General features: G+C 34.4%; 2 protein-coding genes, 1 long non-coding RNA gene and 2 pseudogenes across 3 annotated transcripts; 3 read left to right on the forward strand and 2 right to left on the reverse strand.

Annotated features, from left to right (window-relative positions):
* The first annotated feature begins 3176 nt into the window (after positions 1-3176).
* On the forward strand, positions 3177-4812 carry LOC120180902 (annotated as a pseudogene).
* Positions 4813-6770: 1958 nt separating this feature from the next.
* LOC120180886 (beta-1,4-xylosyltransferase IRX9-like) lies at positions 6771-8361 on the forward strand. The gene is made up of 3 exons (XM_039186171.1): positions 6771-7491; positions 7661-7895; positions 8093-8361. The coding sequence occupies exons 1-3, from the start codon at positions 6833-6835 to the stop codon at positions 8264-8266; spliced, it is 1068 nt and encodes a 355-aa protein (XP_039042102.1). The 5' UTR covers positions 6771-6832; the 3' UTR covers positions 8267-8361.
* A 1474-nt stretch (positions 8362-9835) lies between these two features.
* On the reverse strand, positions 9836-12455 carry LOC120180950 (annotated as a pseudogene).
* Positions 12456-13834: 1379 nt separating this feature from the next.
* Positions 13835-14791, reverse strand: LOC120180951 (plasma membrane ATPase 1-like). Its single transcript, XM_039186219.1, has 4 exons — positions 14621-14791; positions 14400-14534; positions 14170-14313; positions 13835-14044 (listed from the first exon to the last, which is right to left on the reverse strand). Exons 1-4 carry the CDS (start codon positions 14789-14791, stop codon positions 13835-13837), a joined length of 660 nt encoding a protein of 219 aa, XP_039042150.1.
* Positions 14792-19167: 4376 nt separating this feature from the next.
* LOC120180921 lies at positions 19168-19469 on the forward strand. Its single transcript, XR_005521719.1, has 3 exons — positions 19168-19197; positions 19273-19358; positions 19435-19469. It is a non-coding gene; the product is annotated as an uncharacterized LOC120180921 (long non-coding RNA).
* The last annotated feature ends 2766 nt before the right edge of the window (positions 19470-22235 follow it).

A 22235-nucleotide genomic window follows, 5' to 3' on the forward strand; every position in this document is an offset into this window, starting at 1 on the left:
ATCTATACTCTTAAATAGTTATCAATATTGAATTTACTTTTAAAAATGATTCATCGTATTGAACAAGAGAGTATCAATATTCGTGCCCTATAATACAAAATTTTATGATTTAGATAAATTAAACTTGTTTCATAATATGCTTAATTATATTAAACATACTTAAATCGATTTGAACACATTTCATATACATATAATTTAATATGTACATACATCAATACAATAGGTATATCAAACTTTCGTGTGTCATGCATTATCATATTAAAATTTGACATATCATATAAAACTACCCTAATATAAAAATTCATATAAAATAATAAATTCATCATTCGAGTAAAATGTCACCAGACATGTTATAGTCCATATACAAACCAGCTAATAGTATCATCTTACTGATATTAGACCCTTTATATACATATAACTGTCAAAAAGAAAATAAGATATACAAGACAGGCGTAGAATTTTATGTTAAACGAAGTGAATTATAAAAATTAGAAAGATGATGAACTTATAAAATTTTATAAAAAACAAAAATATATAAAAATTAAAAAAAAATAAAAATTTTAGGAGACGGTTGCTCTTCATCGATTCATCCTTACTTGAAAGGATATATTGTGATTACTTAACGTAGCTTCTTGACCGATGATCATTTATCTAGTGCCCCTATCTATGCATGAAAACTACACGTTAAAACACCGCAAGTTAGTGATCCCATAATAAACATAATAATACTGATAATACTATATCAAGAAGCATGTATATAAACAGAATAAGCATGCTCATGGTAGCAATTCATTTGACAATTTCATGCATTTGTTTTCAATCATTCTTATTACACAAAGTTCATTTAGGTCATTGTATTCTTAATAGACATATAAGTTCTCGAATAAACTTAAAAAGCACATATAACTTATCATGAGCACATGAAGCGCAAATTTAAAATGTGAATACATAACGTAATATTTGGTAGTGATGGATGTAAGAATAATTCAAGTTGGACAAACGACCGCTCTGAAATTAAATTTTCTTCTATTAATTATCTACTATTTTATTTATCCTAAAATCTGAATTTCTTTCTATTTTTTAAATTTTAAAAAATATATATTTATATGATTACAACTTTATAGAGTCCTGACACTCGAGGGTTTGTATTTTGAGTGGAGATATCAAACATGCTAAGACTTTAACTGCCAATCGAATTTTAAGCATTTTATCTCGTTAAAGAATTTGACTGGACCGTGCATTTGGTATTTAAATTGTAAGCAAATCCTTTTGGAAGCCAAATAATAGAGTGGAGGTGCTTGGGTTTTTGTTCATAAACTTGTTGGTGTGTTGTTCCATAAACACCTGAGATCATGGTTAAGAGCCAACTCCAGAGACATGATCCACGAAAAACGCATATTTATTGGCCGCAAATCGGAGGCAATCAAGCATTTGCAAATTTTCTAAGCTGCCACTTTCTGGGTAAAATATTCTTATCTTATTATTTCCCCTTGAAAATTACGTGTCTGCTCTAGTTCTTTTATTTCACTTCTAATTCCTTTAAAAAAATAAAGAAAAGGAATTATATGTATTTTGAGAATCGAATACGAGATTAAAGGAAATTTAATTTTGAATAAGTAATGTAACTTGAACGATTACATTAAACAAGTTTGAATCTAACATTGATATTTGATAGTTTATTCTTAGTCTCCACATGAACATATTGTTTTGAAAGATCTTAAGGTTTAAGAAAGATATATGTGGAAAGAATTTATCAAAAGACCTGCCCATTTGAAATAGAAATTTGTAAAACGGAATGTTGTTCTTTATAGAGGTCTTAAGTTTAAATTTTTGTATATGTAGTTGTAATAACGGATCCAAAAATTAAAAAGTAGGGGTCCAAAAATTTTAATACTTTTTTAAATAAAATGTGTATGTAATTTTTTTTATTTTTTCTTATATTGAAATATATTTAATAATTTATTCAAAATAATGAGTATACATTTGACACCTTAGAAGGTCAAGTGCATCCGCCCGTGGTAGAGAGTGTATGTGTTGTCAATTATTTAAGAAAATTCAGAATAAATATTATATTGTAATTGTATTAGCTTATTAAAAAAATAGAAAAATATTTGAGGGTAAAAGTGGTTGTTAACATTTTAAGGAGTCTCGTGTTATTTTGCAGAAGTAATGAGGGTATTATAGTTAAAACAGGATAAAATATCGAAACATCCTTTATGGCTCATGTGAGATGTCTAATGTTAGCCCTTGGATTGTCCTTAATCCGACGGTTAAGAATGAAACCCTAGCCAAAACTAAGCTGAGAGCGTGGATACTTAAGCTTCAGTCAGCTGGTTTATTAACCCTACACCTTCGCTTGCGCTTTACGTTCTCTTGTGCTGCTACGAGGCGAGCTTTAGGTCAAGCGAATCTCAAAGACTAAATTCTTTAGTTTACAGGTACAATCCTTTTATTTGTTATCATTTGTAATTTGTTGCTTTGATTTGAAGGAAAATCTGATCTTAATGGTTACTAGCTGATATAGTTGTTCCTTGATTTATGTGATTTGAGTATGCTTTATATGAATTTGTTTTTGCTTTTCTCTGTCTGGTTTGTTCATTTTTAAATGATTCTGATCTGATCCGTTTGCTCACATGATTATATATTTCGTGTAGCATCGGATCGGATCTGATTTTCTTTTCTTTTTGTTTCAATAAATGTGTTTTTAGATTTTGTGCATCTATTTTTGTATAGAATTCTGTGATTTTAAATCTCTAAGATGTATATTTTTGAATCATGTGATAATCATAGATCTATTGAAGCAGATATTGCCGTTGGGAAAATTTGTTCACTTAAGGATAAGATTATTAAAATGGTCAACGATCATCATCTCTCAGGCTTATTTGTTTTAAATCGGAAGGAATTGATAAGATACAGTGGCTGTAGTTCAGTGGAAAGAACTCCATTTTTATGGAGGACCTGGGCTCGAATCCCAACGGCCACTACTATCAAAACTACATTTTTTTTACTAAGTTTTATTATTCCTCGTGAAAGTCGTTTCTGCAATTGGATGTCAGATTTGTTTTGCTTCTGTTTTTCTTGATGTCTAATTCTTGTTGCGGTTAGTGGAGAGGAAATATATTTGAGTTTTGACTTGTTTTATGAATATGTTTATAATATTTAGTTTCTGTCTCCAGTTCTAAAATGGGAAAAGAAAAGGTCCACATCAACATTGTGGTCATTGGCCATGTCGACTCTGGCAAATCCACCACCACTGGTCACTTGATCTACAAGCTTGGTGGTATTGACAAGCGTGTGATTGAGAGGTTTGAGAAGGAAGCTGCTGAGATGAACAAAAGGTCATTCAAGTATGCCTGGGTGCTTGACAAGCTTAAGGCCGAGCGTGAACGTGGTATTACGATTGATATTGCCTTGTGGAAGTTTGAGACCACCAAGTACTACTGCACTGTTATTGATGCCCCTGGACACCGTGACTTTATCAAGAACATGATTACTGGTACCTCACAGGCTGACTGTGCTGTTCTCATTATTGATTCAACCACTGGTGGTTTTGAAGCTGGTATCTCTAAGGATGGTCAGACACGTGAGCATGCTTTGCTTGCTTTTACCCTTGGTGTCAAGCAGTTGATTTGCTGCTGAAACAAGGTGAGCTTTAGAACATTTTTGTTGTGTTCATTTTTTTAATGGAAGTTGTTATCATAACTTGTTTTTGTGACTGCTGAACTGATTTTTCAATTATCATTTGTTGTAGATGGATGCCACAACTCCGAAATACTCCAAGGCAAGGTATGATGAAATTGTAAAGGAAGTCTCTTCTTATCTTAAAAAGGTTGGTTACAACCCTGAGAAGATCCCATTTGTCCCAATCTCTGGTTTTGAGGGTGACAACATGATTGAGAGGTCTACCAACCTTGACTGGTACAAGGGCCCCACTCTGCTTGAGGCTCTTGACCAGATCAATGAGCCCAAGAGGCCCTCGGACAAGCCGCTCCGTCTCCCTCTTCAGGATGTCTACAAGATTGGTGGTATTGGAACTGTTCCCGTTGGTCGTGTTGAGACTGGTGTCCTTAAGCCCGGTATGGTTGTGACTTTTGGTCCTACTGGTCTGACAACTGAAGTCAAGTCTGTTGAGATGCACCATGAATCCCTGCCAGAGGCTCTCCCTGGTGACAATGTTGGGTTCAATGTGAAGAACGTTGCAGTTAAGGATCTCAAGCGTGGTTATGTTGCGTCAAACTCAAAGGATGATCCTGCCAAGGAAGCTGCCAACTTCACCTCTCAGGTCATCATCATGAACCACCCTGGTCAGATTGGAAATGGATATGCCCCAGTCCTTGATTGCCACACCTCCCACATCGCCGTAAAATTTGCTGAACTGTTGACCAAGATCGACAGACGATCTGGTAAGGAGCTTGAGAAGGAGCCTAAGTTCTTGAAGAATGGAGATGCAGGAATGGTGAAGATGGTTCCGACCAAGCCCATGGTTGTGGAAACTTTCTCAGAGTACCCGCCGCTCGGTCGTTTTGCTGTCAGGGACATGCGTCAGACTGTGGCTGTTGGTGTCATCAAGAGTGTTGAGAAGAAGGACCCAACCGGTGCCAAGGTCACCAAGTCTGCTGCCAAGAAGAAGTGAGCTGTCGCGTTGGAGAGCCGGGTTAGCATTTTTGTCGAGCGTTCACTATTTACATGGAAGTTTAACTTTTCAGACCAATTTTAATATGCTTTAGTTCTATGTTGTTCTGGTTGAGACTTTTGTTCAAGGTTTGCTTCATACTTTGCTGTTTATGAAATTGTTATTGAATCGCTTTTAAATCTTAGTTTCTTTTTTGCTAGCCTTTACCTGTTTCCTACTTTAGTTTAGGCCTATTACTTTTAGTTTTTGGAAGACAAGCTTTTATTTCGTGCCCACACCGAAGCTCCTGGCGTTCGTATGCTAATGCTCTCGAAGCCTAATTTTCGAGTGAAAGTTGTTTGGGATGATAGCTCTGCATGATTCTTTGAAAAGACTATGTGTATTTGGGTGGGGGAAGCTATAACTCTGTTATTCAATTCAATACTACAATCCATATTTTTATTTATGTAAGTAACGTATTGAACAAAACCATAAAATTGTGAAGTTGAGAGAAGTTGAGAGAAGCACAAATCCGTTAACCGGTACGTCACTCAAAACATGATATGTTATTTTTATTTTTTCTTAGACATGTTATCAGTATTATCATCGGTTGGTTATTCACCCGTTGTTGAACTCTTATTATTGGTTATTTTCTTATTGTCGTCACAATTCTCTGAAAATTTCTAAATTACCAATACTTAAATCTCTAATCTCTTTCCCCTCCAACAGTCCCATTCCATTATTGTGTCGACAATGAATTTTCGAGAAAAGAGGAAGAGACAATCGGAGAGAGATATAATTAAAGATTCGAGATTTAAGTATCAAGGATTTAGGATTTAAAGAGATTCAAAAATTTAGAAGATTCAGGCGATGGTCAAGGGATTGTTGGTAGTGAGATTACAACAACAAGTGGATAGACAGCAAGACAACGACGAATCAACTGACGATAGAGTTGAAGGTTTAGGATTAAAGATTTTAGAGAATTTAGATTTTTTTTTGAAAAAAAATAATTTCATTTAAAAGAAATAATTTTATCAAAAATTTATAAATACAACATATGTCATGGTTTGAGTGGTTGACAAATTTTTTTTATAATGACCTTGAAGTAATGGACTTTCAAATAACAACAAAGAAAATGTTCGACACCTATGTCGACAAAAAATCTTTAAACTCCTAAAGCGAATAAAGATGTATATTTAAATATTTATTTAGATCGTTGGATGAGTAAAAATAGATGGCTGAGATTGACTAGTGTTTTTTTCAGTGAATATCTTCTCATTTTCAAATGTATCTTAGTCATCTATTTTCACTCATCCAATGGTCCTAAATCTGTATAAAATTAAAAGAATTTTATATTGTGTGTGTATATATATATATATGAGCCGAGGATTCAATTACATAATATAAAACTCTTTTAATTTATACTGATTTAAGATCATTGGATGAATAAAAAAATGACTGAAATTAAAAATAAAAAAACGAGAAGATATTTAGGAAAGAAAATTAATCATTAATTTTTTTCTTTGCCAACAATCTTAAAACCGTAAGTTTTACATAGATCCTAACACTCAGCAGCTCCGGACCCGAGTCTATTACTTCATAGTCCTCTCTATTAATACCAAAAGAAGTGATGATATAACATCCAATCATCTTGTCACCATCTCAAGTTCCTTGTAATGTTAGAAAAGTATGGGCGCTGCTCAACAACTTCTTCCATCAATTAAATCTCATTCTCAACAGTAACCCCCTCCATTAAAATGGCATTATTACCTTTCAGGTCCACCCCTTTCAATGTTTTGTCACTCTTGCACATAATATCTATTTCAGTAACATGAAGATTTTCAAGAAAGTAAGCTTTGGAGTAACCATGCCGCTACACTTGAACAACATGCTGCAACTCAAGGAAGTACTAAAAACATGATAATAAGGCACATTTGGTCAACCCCAGTTATTACAAAAAAGAATCATCGAGTGACAGAAGGGATAAAATAAAGTATGAATTGTTTTTATAACAACATTTAGTTGATGGGTTCCATCTCAACAACTATTTGGTGCATAGACAGCAACTCCAAGCCCCCCTTGTATTTTCCCATGTTTCTTTTACTTCAAGCTATGCTGAACTACCCCCTAACATTACTTAAATATAAAATCAAACCCCCATTACTCCTTTGTCTTTTAAATCCCCCCTCTGTTTTCAAATAATTCACACCTTAAAATCCCATGGGGTCTGCTGAGAGATCAAAGAAGAAAGTTCAGTTATGGAAGAAAGCTATTGGTCATTTCTCTTTATGTTTCGTTATGGGGTTTTTCACAGGCTTTGCTCCAACTGGTAAGGATTCTATTTTTTCCAGCCATGTTGTTGCTGATAATAAATCACTGAGTAGTTCGCCTCAGCATGTGAACCAGTCAGTAACATCAGTGGCACATAGCATTAATGTTAACAGAAGTTTGAGAGCCGAAACTCCGGTGCCGGTGCCGGAGAGTTCGAAACAAGTGGATGATGTTGTTCATGAAACCAATGTGCCAGCCGGGAGACTTCTAATTGTCGTTACACCGACGAGCACGAAAGATGAGTTTCGAGGTGTGTTCTTGAGGAGGCTAGCGAATACTATACGACTGGTTCCTCAACCATTGCTGTGGATCATCGTCGAAGGGCAATCGGATTCGAACGAGGTATCGGCGATACTTCGGAAAACGGGGATCATGTATAGGCATTTGGTGTCCAAGGAGAATTTCACAGACCCTGAAGCAGAACTAAATCATCAACGGAACGTTGCATTGAAGCACATTGAGCAGCACAAGCTGAGTGGGATAGTGCATTTCGCCGGACTTTCCAATGTCTACGATCTCGATTTCTTCCAACAACTCAGACAAATCGAGTACGTTTTAACTCACCTAACTCTTTTTCTCATATAATATTTCTAGTGAAAACGAGTTTCAAACTACCTGTACATAAGATTCTACACATACATACTGTTTAAAATATAGCAGGAAAAAGATGTTTCAGCTGCCAAGTTCCGGGATGAATAATATTTGGGCAATTTGCAGGGTGTTTGGAACTTGGCCAACGGCGTTACTATCAGCAAACAAGAGAAAAGTAGTGATCGAAGGACCTGTTTGCGATTCGTCACAAGTTATAGGATGGCATCTAAGGAAGATGAATAACCAGACAGATGAAGAGATGAAACCTCCCATTCATATTTCAAGCTTTGCATTCAACAGTTCAATCCTATGGGACCCTGAGAGATGGGGTCGTCCCACATCGGGTCAAGGCACTTCCCAGGTAGAACGCATAATTTTATGTTAGGAAGATAAACTTATAAAACTTCTAGGGACGAAAACGAATTATACAAAGAAAATACTAAAACTATAAAATTTTGAATTTTTCAGACAAGCAACCTCCGCCAGCCTTCCTCAGTCAATCCCTGATTGTTACTTCATTCCAATGAAACCCTTTAACAATGTTTTTTTCTTCTTCAGAATTCCCTGAAACTTGTGAAACAAATTGTGCAAGAAGATGAGACAAAGTTAAAGGGTATTCCACCGGAAGAGTGCTCCAAAATCATGCTTTGGCGTCTTCAGTTTGCCATTGGAGTTGTGCCAAGAGATGTTGTCAAAACATATTCATTATCCGATGCAATTAATCAAAGATGAAAAATACGTGCATACATATATATATATATATAAAGAGGAAGAACATGTTGCTTAGAGATTTCAACTTATAGGAGCATAATCTCAAAAATTTTCCATTTCTCTTGTATTTTTTTAACTTTTAAAACATTTTTCATTTTTTTCTCTATGATTAGTGTCCATAATCCAATTAATTTGTTCAATAATTTTGAATGGAATTAATGTCCAATGAATTACTTTCCATATATAAATCATATAGAGACAAATCCACCAACTTGTTGGAAGTGATTATACCAAATTACTTGATTAGACAGCAATCAAACGACATTTATGTAAAAATTAGGATAAACCCCTCAACTTTCTTTTTGAAAAAAAAATCTTTTAAATCTCTAACTTTTAGTCGAATTAAGCTTTTAAATCCAAAAAAAAATAATCGATGTAACTTTTCAATCGATTAAATTTATCGGTGACTGTTCTAGTATTAACGTGATGGATTATGATACTGATGTGGTGATCTACGATATTGACTTAGTGGTCTACATATGTTGATGTGAGGATTTACATGTGAATGATGAAATGATTGATGAACTTAATTAATCTTTTTTTTTTAAATTAAAAGTTTAATTGATTTTTTAATAAAATTTAATGACTCATTTAATCTTTAAGCAACAAAAAGAATAAATTATTTAAAATTTAAAATATAAAAACTATTAAAAATAAAAACACTATTAAGACTTTCAAAAAAATTAAATAAACTTTAAAAATATCAAAAGATATAAAATTATAGATTGTTAAAAAAATATTTATAAATAATTCACAAAATTAAACACTTTCGTCGGAAAACCTTCGACGGTCTCTCATCGATATGAGTCTATTGTTGTTCCTTGAATATATTTTAGTGGAATCAACATTGTATTAGGATAAAAATGACTTTTAAGGTTCATTTTATAGTTTAAAAATAATGAGAAATCAAAATTTAAGATTTAAAATAAGACTAAAAAATGTTGGTTCGATGCAAATATTTTAAGGTCCTTCTATGCAGGGCCGAAAGCTCCTAACATGCATCCAACACGCTCTGAGCATGAACTCATCACTCTGTCTTGTTGACTCAGCCAAAGGCCAGCCCCCTTGTTTCAGTCAAAAATTTTCACTGTCAATTCCACTTCCAGGAACGGGCAGATACCATGTACAACCACCACACTCGGATGCACGTGCAGAAGGTCAGGTTATCATGCCAGTGAAACCGCCGGGGTTGTGCACATGCTGAGCCATAACCAACTTTTCTGGTGAAAGAAAGCTGTCAAAATTCTTTGGAGCTTAGCAATTGTAAAATGCCAAAAGAATTGTTAATAGTTAATACTAATTGATTCTAGTTTTGTGCAAGGTAAATCGTTAAAACCAGTGCCTCCTTGCCTGGTATATATCTCATCTCTATCGTATGTTTTCTTTTAGCCTCACCTCTCAAGTACTTGGTAACATAACTTTTCAGACATCTAAAACTTCTCCCATGAGCTATGAGGTGCAATCTGTGGTTTATTTACACAAAAATTGGGATATAAGGAATGCAAAAAGTGTAAATCTATTGGCGGTGTATCAATTTACGGTAGAACCGGTAGCTATTGGTTGCTCTTCCATCTCTCCTTCGGACGGGATTTCGCCTTCGTCTGTTGACTGGTTAAGAGGACCTTGAGGGCTTCCAAACAGAGTAGAGAATATCTGCCGATGACAGTCGTCACAGAAAAAGAAGGAAAAATGGCCTTCATTTGGGAGCTTATGAATGGTGGCCCCTGGTAGAACACGGCTTATGTGATCTATCATTCCTTGTGGAACAGCTTGATCATCAATCCCCTGTATAGCAAGCGATCAATATATATGTAAGAACTTATTACGTCTTTTTTAGGCTCAACAACCTAAATAAGAACTTATTACGTCTTTTTTAGGCTCAACAACCTAAATAACGACTACAGTACAGATAATAGTTCAAAATTGAAATGCACAAGTTCCATCAGAAACAATCTTATAGGAATGGGTGACCAACTAAATTACAGACACTTGTAGGACTCTTAAATGATTGAAACATCACTGCATCTATGGTTGACTGGCAAAAAACCTATAGATCATGATATTATGGCAAACCACACTCAGGCTAAATTGAGGTGATAAATTTGCAAGGACTACTAAGTTTTATGGTGATATTTATATGGAAGGGAACAAAAGGAAAACAATCTCCAAACCTGCCAAATGAAAACCCCAGTTTGAAACCTATAGGACGGCTTCCTCGATGAATGGTTTGGTATTTCCCTGACGAATGGACTCCTCTACATCTCTATGCCAGAAGTCTTCAAACGTTGCTCCTTCAATTAGAATCTCATCCTGCACATGTCAAGATTAACTAATTCAAATTGGTTCATATCAAAGGCTAGTTTTCAACACAACGCTTTTGCAAAACAGTAGATCTTATCACATAGCACTTCCATACTTTGAACAAACTCCATAAGGTTAAAAAGTTCACCCAATATGGGGTATTACTTTATGCATCAATCCCTCTATTTCTTAGTCTAATATGACCACATGCACTTCATCGTGTTTTCAATTGAAAGAGATTATTGGGTGTCATGAGACCCCAATTAGCAGCTATTCACCCTATAGCCCAAAATGTGAAGAGTAATATAGGAATACATAAGAGATCTTTGAGAAATAATTAAGATGAGAGTTGACTCACCCTCCTTCCAAGTGACACAGACATCCACTTTTCAATTCGGCCATGCTTGCCTGATAGGAAACTCCGGCGGTAAAAGAAGGACAGCAGTTTTGGCAATCTTCGAGCTAAATAATACATTAACTTCCTTCTTGGTAACGACTCTCCCCAAATACTTTGCATTTCTTCCTTAGTCAAGCTAGGTTCATACGGATTGATCATTGGAGCAACCATTGCTGCACCTGTAGAGTTTGTGAAGATGCATCACAATATAAGGTCTTGATGAGTTAAATAATCCATTACGAAACAAATATCTATTCAGGCTTTCTAAGTAACATTATGCAATAATATGTCAGGTACCAAACCAGTAAATTTACAGATGTAACCAGCTCACACCTGCAATTTTGTGAGATACATGTCTAAGAGCAGCCCAAGCATGCATAGTTCCACTCGAGTAGCCCAACACCCAGAACTTATCATTGACTCCAACAGCATCAGCAAGATGTAGCATATCAAATGCTGATGAATTTAAATTTCTACTAGGATGAGGATCACTCTCCCCAAAACCAGGAAGATCATACGTTACCAGCCGAACACCGAACTCTTCAAGCAGTGATGTCTTAACTCCAGGTATACCTGTTTAACAAAAATAATTATACAAGTTCGTACACTAACTTGATTGCGAACATGCATATAAAACTTCTACTAATTGTATATTCTTACCTGCAAGTCGGGAAGAAAGAAAAGAATGCGGCGCAATAAGAGAAAATCTAGTTTTGTCCGCTGGAACACCTATTGCACGATAAGCCAAGTGTCTATCATCAGGGAGCTAGAATCGGCTTGCGCTAGGAGGATGAACAAGCACTTTCTTCACTGGTGGTGCCAATCCATCATGCCCACCATTCAAATTTAGAGCTGCAAAATTTCAAACAATGTGTGAATCCGGTCCTAAAATTGTGTGAATCTAGCGTTCCAGATTTTCAATAACCACTGATAACCGCAAATAATACTTAATTGATAATCATTAGCAATAAAAGATTTAGTACCTGAAAGTGCAAGGATGAAAACGAAGAAGATAACAGGCCAAGCGTGAATAGGATCACGATCCTCAGGCAAGAACTCATTCAAGAAACTCAATCGACCGGAGACCTTAGCCAAGGGTCCACCAAGCTTCTGAACTATAAACGAATCCTCAGTAACTACAGTTTGCTGCAAAATATCTTTATATCCTCTTCCAAGCTCTACAACCATCTCGCACCACGATTTCAAAAATTCCTTAACTTTTTCCTTCAAAGCCTCCGGCGGTTCCGTCTCATGATCACTTTCAGCAACCACCGTCGATTTCTGATCAGTGAACGGCTGTAACGACGGGAAACCGATTTCCTTGGTGTATATTAACCCGGGATCTTCCACCAAACTCGCCAGCTCCTTCCACCATGTGTTCGCTCCTCTCACTTCCGCCATTTTTTCGCTAAAAGAAAAAGAAAAATCTCCCTCTGTCTCTCTTATCTCTCAATCAATCATCAATCTCTATGAAGGAATTGCCGCTTTGCTTTAACCACAAGCCTCGGGAATGTCTCACGACTAGGGCGGTAAATGAGACGAGACAGATTGTAAGCTATTCGAGATCGACTCGATCAAAGTTTGATAAATACTCGGATCGAATGGATTCGACTCGAGTTCAAGCTCGACTCGAGTTCAAGCTCGACTCGAGTTCTTAACGAGCCGAAACGAGCTATTCGATACTCGACTCGAAAAACTCGTGAGCAGTTCGAAAAAATGTTATATTATAATTTTAGATTTTTTAAAATTATATTATTAAAAATACACTATTGATAATTATAAAATTTTAAAAATATATTAAAAATTCTATAATACAACTATCTCAAATTTTTAATAACTAATTTTTAAAATTATTGTTATAATTTGAGGTTTCGAGTTCAAATATCATAAATATTAAAGGTTTGAGCATTTAATATCAAGATATTATATTGTACTTACCTCATAAATTAGTTAATTAATGTCTTTACAATGAACCCTAAACCCTTATCTCTAAATCCTTAACCCGATTATGTGATACGAGTTAAGTTATGCACATGAAGGTAACATACAAATTATGCAAAATGATGTTTTGTGACTCCTAAATAAATCATTTGCATACTTATACATAAACATATCAACATGCAAAATAAATATACATAACTTGGTGATTGAGACATGACTTTATCATATCTTAATGATGACTATCGACACCGTCATTGCTTTCAAGCACTGACTCACCAACATAATATTTCAAGAACTGACTCGACTACATAATGTAAACGGAGATTTGATGTACAAATACAACTAAAACGATGAGATCATATTTTATCATACCCTAGTCAACAGGTTAACATCAATATCAAACAATCACCAATTTTTTAATGAAAAATGATGAGTTTGAATCATATAAATAGTCGAGGTAATACATGATAGGATTATGATATATATAATTATAAACAATTAAAGTGTTTTAGAATGGAAGTAGAATTTGGGATAGTTATAAAGTAATATATGTTTAAAATTTTCTTAATCAATTAACAATGCTCACAAGTCCTATAGATACATTTATTTAAACTCAAAACCTTTATGGAGAACAACATTTCCTTTTGTTACAAAATTATTGATATTTTGAAAAATATACTTGAAATGTGTTATTAATTTTTACCATTTAGTATCCAATGAACTTACCATGACTAGCTGAAAAAACATTTCCCAGATGCTTTTACATACACAAGCAAGAAAATTTCCTAAATGTCTTCTTTGGCAGTGGTTGCTACTTCCAGGTTGGGAACTCAGTAAAGTTTGGAATGTCAATTCCTGCTGCCTATAAAACAACATTAAGTGCTTGGGCATCATGGGTTGAGAACACGATGAGACCCGATTGCCATTGTAACAGACAGAACTGTGGGCATGGCAATAGGAATTCCTCCAATGAGTAGTACCAACAAATTGTCGATTCCGGGACGATATTCACGGTGTTGAATTGGGTACATGACGATGATTTCAGTTATCATTCCGACCGCAATGGAACATATACAGAAATTACCAATGGCAGTCAACACCTGTTTAACAAAATCGGGAACCAAAGCATTTCATGAATGAAACAAATGAAGAACATGCAAAATAATCAAAAATAAGCTGATCTTAGGACCTTTTAAAAATGTCCCTGTTGATTTGTAGAATCAACAAGGTGAGCAGCTTTGCCAAAGAACGTATGAACACCGGTGGCGATCACGACAGCTTCAATCTCTCCTTGTTTGCATGTAGAACCCGAGTAAATAATGTCACCGGGGCCTTTTGTTACTGGAAGAGACTCACTAGTTAACACTGACTGGAACATGGAAAAAGAGAATTAACATCAAGAAAACAAAGTTCAACACGAAAAAGAAAACGAATCACTTCAGGTTTCAAAAGAACCTGATCGATTTTCAGCGGATCACCGTTGAGGATTCTAGCATCAGCCGTAATAATGTCACCGAATTTAACATTGATGATATCACTGGGAACAAGAACAGATGCATCTTCTTCAATCCACTTCCCATCTCGAAACACCTGAAACGATTCATTTATTAGTCAATTTTCAGACACTAGAGCAACATAGACTAGGTTTGCTTGTGTTCATCTTCGATTCTCGACACTATTTTTTTCAACAAAGATAGTGTTGATTCATGGAGTTCCATGCAATCTTGCAATGCTCCTCTTTGTTTCTCGACGATCACGTTTCCATTTCCGCCATTGGAGAATAAACTTGTTAGCTTCGCAGCCTCGGATAATGCAGTGTTGAGGGTTTGAAGGAGGTAGAAAAGCATGTTGGGACTGATGTTTACTGAAATGGAAAGGTTCAGTGAATCGAAACAAGAACCTGGGTATGGAGTTGATTTGCAGAAGCTTCGTATGGAAGTGAGATTTGGGTTCAGAGAATTTGTTGAAGAAACGTTGAGAGAGAAAGTTGAAGAGAAGAAAAAGAAGATGAATATTGGTATAATGATGGAAGCCATTGAAGGCTATTGCAGAAGCTAATATGATTTTTTTCTGTTTTTATAGACCAATGTTAGATCAGATAAGGTAAATTGTTGAGATTGTCAGACTTAGCGTTGAACTTGAGTTGGTTTGATATCCCACATTGTTGGTTGTTGGGGAATAAGAGGTAAAGTGAGTGTATAAAAGTGGATGGGTTTCAATAAAGGAAAATAAAACCCGCTAAGCTCAGAATCGAGCTCAAATCGAGCTCAAATCGAGCTTGAATTGAGCTCAAAATCGAGCTTTAATCGAGCTTGAATCGAGCTCAAAATCGAGCTTTAATCGAGCTCATAATCGAGCTTGAATCGAGCTCAAAATCGAGCTTCAATTGAGTTCGAGTTTCGAGCTTTAGTCGAGCTCTTGAATTTTTTTTAGTTCGAGCTTTTTCGAGTTCGAGTCGAGTTTTAATATTATCTTTCGAGTTCGAGTCGAGCTTGAAAATTTTAGGCTCGCGAGTTTTCGAGTCGAGTCGAGCTGAGATTTATAGTTTTCAAGTTCGAGTCGAGCTCAGTAATACTCGAGCTCGACTCGGCTCGTTTACACCCCTACTCACGACATGTTAATATACTACTAATATACTATGTTACTAGATACCTTATAATATATTTAATAAATTCGGTTTAGCGCTATTAAAAATGTTGAGTAATAATAATATAGTAAATCTAAATCATGAAGAAATATTAAAAAATTTGGCAACCGATAAATTTAGCTTGTCGGTTTATGTCGATTCTTTATAAATATGTATCGATCCATAATGATATAATAGGTAAAAATATGACAAAACCGGTAAAGTGCTACCAGATATATTGCAAGTGTCGCTACTTTAATATAAGTATCGACATATAGTGAATTTAAAGGAGAAACAGTTTTAGCGCCTGTAAAGTGTTGATTCTTTATAAATATGTATCGATCCACAACGATATAACTGGTAAAAATATGACAAAACTGGTAAGGAAAAGACAAAACCGGTAAAGAGATATCAGATATATTGAAAGTTTCGATACTTTAATATAAGTATTGACACAGTGAATTTAAAAGAGAAGCAATTTTAGCGCCTATAAAGTGTCGATTCTTTATAAATATGTATCGATCCACAACGATATAATAGGTAAAAATATGACAGAACCGGTCAGGAAAAGACAAAACCGATAAAGAGATACCAGATATATTGAAAGTGTCGATACTTTAATATAAATATCGACACATTGTGAATTTAAAGGAGAAGCAGTTTTAGCGGCTATAAAGTGTCGATTCTTTATAAAAATGTATCGATCCATAACGATATAAAAGGTAAAATATGATAAAACCGGTCTCTAAATGACAAAATCGGTAAAGTGCTACCGGATATATTGAAAGTGTTGATACTTTAATAAGTACGCATAATAAAGTATCGATACTTTCAAAGAAATATGTAATTATACTATCGAAAGTATCGACACATGACATAAAAGTATCGAAACTTTGTAGTTGTATCGATTAAATAGAAATTACATATCCTATGAAAATATAAAAGGCATAGTTAAATATCCTCTGAAAAATAGATAGAACGAACGAGTTTTTGAAATCGAAGCGTAATTGTTGCTGCATTTCAGAAGTCGTTTCTAAAGCGAAGTTTGTTTATTTGTTGCTGCAGTCGAATCGAAAAGTACGTTGTCGAAACCCTAGTTTTTATTATTACAATAATCAGAAATAGGGTTTTTATGTATTGTTTGGGGTTTTCTAAGTAAAGAAGCATTTGTGATCGATTACAGGTAGAAAGTGATATTCTAGGTAAAATATAAATATCGATACTTTTATTAAATATTATAGGTAGAAAATGATATTATAGGTTGTATAAATGTGCCGATACTTGGAATATTGAGTGTTCCTATTCGTTTGAAGGAAATAGGGATTAAGGTTTTTGGGTTTAGTTTGGGGATTTCGAATTGAAGCAAAGAAGGATTTGAGACCGATTATATAATATTTTAGGTAGAAAATGATATTTTAGGTTGTATAAATGTGCCGACACATTTTGTAGTGACCATACCGTTTTACCACAAGAGTAGTTATATATATTTGTATATTGAATAAAGTGTATGTAACAAGTATTTGATTTGATTTGCATAAACTGATATATGAAGGAAAAATGGAGTCAATGGGTGGAAATATTGTTGGTGGTGCAGATGACTTTGAAATTGAAGTCGAGACTCGAAAGCAACCAAATGGTGGATATATGTACTTCTAGTAAGTATCAATGTCTTTTTGTTATTATTGTTGAAATGGTAATTGGATTAAAGTATTTAAGAACTTTAAATTGATGATAAATTTTAAATGTTGACAGTATGACCGAATGTAAAAGGATGAAGGAAGGTGGCGAACACATCGGTTCAGTATGTAAATTGAAATTGACATTGAGTATTATTTAGCATTAATGTATTGATTAAAAAATGTTTATGCTTAATATTATGTGAGAAATGATGTGTTGGAGAAATGAAATTCGATGAGTGATGATGAGAATGAACCTTACATCGCTCAGTCAAAGATAGATAGTGAAGAATACAAAGAATGGAGGAAAGCACATGAAAAGAAGGTATTCATTAAACTTGTAAATACGTTGATACAAAATATATAAGAACTATAACATTATATATTGTTAAAAAATATAGGAAGTGTCGATAAGGTGTAGCATTAAAAGAGTGAATTCATTAATTATACACCTTAAGGAGAAGGGTCAGTTGAATGTGTTAGGAGAAATAGGGTTTGGATCGTTGGTAGGAGTAAGGGATCGACCTATTCGGAGGGAATTATGTCGATCCTTGATGGCGCAATTTTATGTCAAACAATGTATTGCTAAATATGGTGATTTTTCATTTCCTCTCGGGATCCCATGTGCTGCAGCCGTCTTGGGGGTAGGAAATGAAGGCAAAAGTGTTGTAGAAGTCTCTAAGAGTAAGGACTGGAAAGCACTTGCCTCCAAATATGGTTTGAAGCAGAAGGTGACATACGATGAACTTGAAGAGGAAATCAAAAGTGGATCTTAAGGGGGGGATGAGCCGAAGGCCCGAGTTTTATTGTACCTTGTCGGGATCTTTCTTTGTCCAACGGGTGATATGTCAACGAACAATGACTATATGAAGCTCATTTGCGATGAAGGCTTGAAGGGTGAATTCAAATGGGCTAAATATGTCCATTCGAGATTGATTGAATCAATAATTACCTTTAAAAAGGGCAGCCAGAGATACCTCAAAGTGTGCATATCAATCTTAGAGGTAAATGAGTTGAAGAACATTTTTGTTTTTTTATATAAAATGATAATATAATTATTATATAAAATTATAAATTTTATTATAAATGCAGGTTGCACTATTCGATTTTTGGTCAGGCTGTGAGGCAGTGTCGGCTTATGAAAGAACCGGAGTGGCACACATCTGTTCATGGGGGAAGGAAGATATGGTTAGAGTGATGGCGAAGTTGAAGTTGGATAGACCAAGAAAGTAAGAAAGGGTAATAAATGTAATTAAATAATATTAAGAATATAATCAATGTCTTAATATTGTAATTTAATTTTGAAGGTTATTGGCAAGGATGTAGTGGAGGCAGAGGAGAAGAAAGAATAGATGGTTGTATTGGGGGATGATGGTGAGGGGGATGACAGTGAGGGAAAACAGAGTAAATTCGACATTTTAATGTATGAATTGACTGATATCAAAAAAATCCAATTTGATATCATGCAAAGACAATCAAGAGTCGAAGAAAAACTTGAGATAGTCGAAGAGAAACTTGAGAGAGTCGAAGAGACACTTGAGAGAGTCGAAGAGACACTTGAGAGGCATAAGGGGGAAGTGGAAGGAAAAATAGATGGAGTGGTGAAAGAAGTTGAGGTGTTGAGGGGTGAACTTTAAATGGTGAGGGGTGAAAAAATTGATGGAGTGGTGAAGGAGGTTGTGGAATTGAGGAGTGAACTTACGGGGGTGAAGGGGGTGGTTGATGAATACTTGGATGAAGGGGAAAATTGAAGGGTGAAATAAAAGAGATAAAGAACTATGTAGAGCAAAAATACGATGAACTAAAAAAATATGAAGAAGAAAAGATGGAGGAAGAAGAAAAGACGGAGGAAACGAGGAGGAAGGATGTCGATGTGATCTATACACCAGAGAGTGTTATAGATGCAGATTTGGATTCGGGATGTCCTGCACCCCAGAAGAATAAGCAGAAGGTAAGTTGAATAAAAGAAAACTTAATTTGATCTTTATCATGTTGTTGTGACAAAACTTTGTATGCAAAATTGTAGGTTGAAAAAACAGATATTCCAAGCAGAATTGATGACATCGACGCTGCAATTTGTAATTATTTATGGAATAGTGAGTTAGAATCGGGGTAAATAAAATATATTGTTTTGTGAGTGATATTTAAATATTTCATGATAAGATATTAATCCTAATGATTCATATAGATATTCTGTAATCTCAATGGGAAATCAATTCGCTAATATATCCGATGTTGCAACGTTGAAGCCTACGGAATGGGTAGGCGGTGTGGTAAGTAGAAAGTACAAAATGTTAAAACATATTGAATATGTTATGATTGTGTAATTAATTTTGTTAGGTTATTGATTTGCTCACCTGGACAGTATGCTACGATTCGAAAAAATCACTCTGGATGATTGGCTACCTTCCATACCACTTAGCGGTGAGTTAAATTAATAAATGTTGAAAAGTAGTGTTATAGATGGTAAATTAATAATGATTGTCACGTAATTGCAGCAACAGGCGTTGGATGCTAACAACAAAGTAAGTATTGAGAGTATTGCTACCTTTTGGAGTCCCATATTGGGTAACTATGTGAAATTCACCGACTGTGAGAAGGTAAGACACCATACGAATTGAAAATGATGTTTTCGGATATAGAATGTTGAATTTTGTCAAATTGGGTGTGAAATTTGTTGCAGATCATGATCACAATAAACTACCATAATTCACATTGGTATTTGTTGGTGTTGGATATGGTAGATCATGTTGCAACAATATATGATAGTCTGTTTACATCTGAAGCAGCTAAACAGAGAGTGAATGATGCTAAGAGATTGGTATGTATGAAAGGACATTATGTAAATTATAATGCATATTTTGTTTGGATCATAACTTCATATTTTTTAATGCAGATGGAAATATTAGATAGTTATAATAAGAAACACAATTGGGTAGAAGAATGTGGATCTCTAGAAAAGTTTCCTTTGAAAAAGTTTAAATTTGTGGAGCATAAGAAGAATGAGCAATTGAATGGGTATGAGATGTTATCATAAATAGAAAGCTTAATTTATGTAGGTTTCATAATTGACATGTGTGGTTTTCAAATTTTGTTACAGATATTATTGTGGCATGTATGTGATGATGTGGATGGAATCGATCGGTTCTACAGGGGCAACTGGTGATTTTGTAAGTGGAATTAAAAATTTATTTGCGGTTAACTTGTTAAAAGTCGTAGATTGAATGATGTGGTTTACAATACTTAACGTACTGACAATTTGAATATAAGTTGTTAGAGAGTGGGATCGATCGCGAATATTAAACGATCTCGTAAGCCACAATCAAAATCAACGAAGACAAGAGATAACAAAAGCTGCCATGAGACACAATAATAACAAAAGTAAGCGATGATGTAAATGTAGAGTTAATTTTGTATAAGATTTATAATTTTGTATACGATTTATAATTTTGTATGTGGATGTAATTATGTATGAGATGAGAAAAGTTAGCAGTAGGTTGTTGTACATGTTTCTTATATACAGTAAGAGTCATGTTGATACTTACAATATATGCAGATCGTTGTCTGCATTATTCCAAATGTCATCATAATTGTCATCATGTGTTGGACTTAATGGCCATTCCATATGGAGGATATATACAATAACTACAAAATTCAATAACTTTAAAGTAAAAGATAAATTTACAATGTAGTTGGTAAAAATAGATTTTTTAATGAAAAATTAATAAACACAAAGATTTGTTTCCAACATTTTATCCAGTATGGTTCCCAAACGTTAAGTTTCCAAAACATAGGTAAGCATATGTGTCGATACGTTTATAAAAAATGTCGATCCCAAAAACATCGAAACCCATAATTATAATATAATAGGTAATTTTGTAATATAACCGATATAAATATACGGGTTTTATGTGAGAATATGTCTACATAATGTATCAACACTTTTTCATTATGTGTCGATACTTTTTGTCCAGAATGAATGCCCAAAATGATGAACGCATAACGTGTCGATACATTTATTGAAAGTGTCGATCCTAGAAACATCGAAACCCATAATTATAATGTAATAGGTAATTTTTCAATGTAACTGGTATAACTAAACATGTTTTATGAGAGAATACGTCTACATAATGTATCGACACTTCTAGAATTTGTGTCGATACTGTTTCTCCAGAATGAATACCCAAAAAGGTGCACGTAAAAAGTGTCGATACATTTATAAACAAGTATCGATCCCAGAAACATCGAAACCCATAATTATAATGTAATAGGTAATTTTTCAATGTAATCGGTATACATATATCGATTTTATGAGAGAATATATGTACAATATGTATCGACACTCGAGTAATTTATGTCGATACTTTTGGTCCAAAAGGAATGCCCAAAACGGGTGCACCACTAAGTGTCAATACATTTATAAGAAGTGTCGATCCCAGAAACATCGAAAACCATAATTATAATATAATAGGTAATTTTTCAATGTAACCGGTATACCTATACTAGTTTTATGAGAGAATAGGTGTACAATATGTATCGACACTTGTGTAATTTGTGTCGATACTTTTGGTCCATAATGAATGCCCAAAAAGGGTACACCACTAAGTGTCGATACATTTATACAAAGTGTCGATCCTAAAAATATCAAAACCCATAATTATAATATAATAGATAATTTTATAATATAACCAGTATAAATATACCAGTTTTATATGAGAATAGATCTACATAATGTATCAATACTTTTTTATTTTGTGTCAATACATTTTGTCCAGAATGAATGCCCAAAATGATGAACGCATAAAGTGTCGATATATTTATAAAAAGTATCGATACCAGAAACATCGAAACCCATAAATATAATGTAATAGGTAAATTTACAATGTAACATGTATAACTATACCGATTTTATGTTAAAATAGGTGAACATAATGTATCGACACGTTTTAGATTTGTGTCGATACTGTTTGTCCAAAATGAATGCCAAAA

This window comes from Hibiscus syriacus, unplaced genomic scaffold, assembly GCF_006381635.1.
Source record: "Hibiscus syriacus cultivar Baekdansim isolate YM2019G1 unplaced genomic scaffold, ASM638163v2 tig00112503_pilon, whole genome shotgun sequence".
In the NCBI taxonomy this organism is placed as follows: Eukaryota; Viridiplantae; Streptophyta; class Magnoliopsida; order Malvales; family Malvaceae; genus Hibiscus; species Hibiscus syriacus.

Bases quoted from the DNA above. Each gene is read 5' to 3' on its own strand.
- LOC120180886 (XM_039186171.1), top strand. From the start codon at position 6,833: ATGGGGTCTGCTGAGAGATCAAAGAAGAAAGTTCAGTTATGGAAGAAA. The intron at 7,492-7,660 runs GTACGTTTTAAC...GGCAATTTGCAG, and splicing joins CAACAACTCAGACAAATCGA to GGTGTTTGGAACTTGGCCAA. The intron at 7,896-8,092 runs GTAGAACGCATA...TTTCTTCTTCAG, and splicing joins CGGGTCAAGGCACTTCCCAG to AATTCCCTGAAACTTGTGAA.
- LOC120180951 (XM_039186219.1), bottom strand. From the start codon at position 14,791: ATGCTTTTCTACCTCCTTCAAACCCTCAACACTGCATTATCCGAGGCT. The intron at 14,535-14,620 runs GTGTCGAGAATC...GAATCGTTTCAG, and splicing joins TATCTTTGTTGAAAAAAATA to GTGTTTCGAGATGGGAAGTG. The intron at 14,045-14,169 runs GTTGATTCTACA...TTTGTTAAACAG, and splicing joins TTGGCAAAGCTGCTCACCTT to GTGTTGACTGCCATTGGTAA.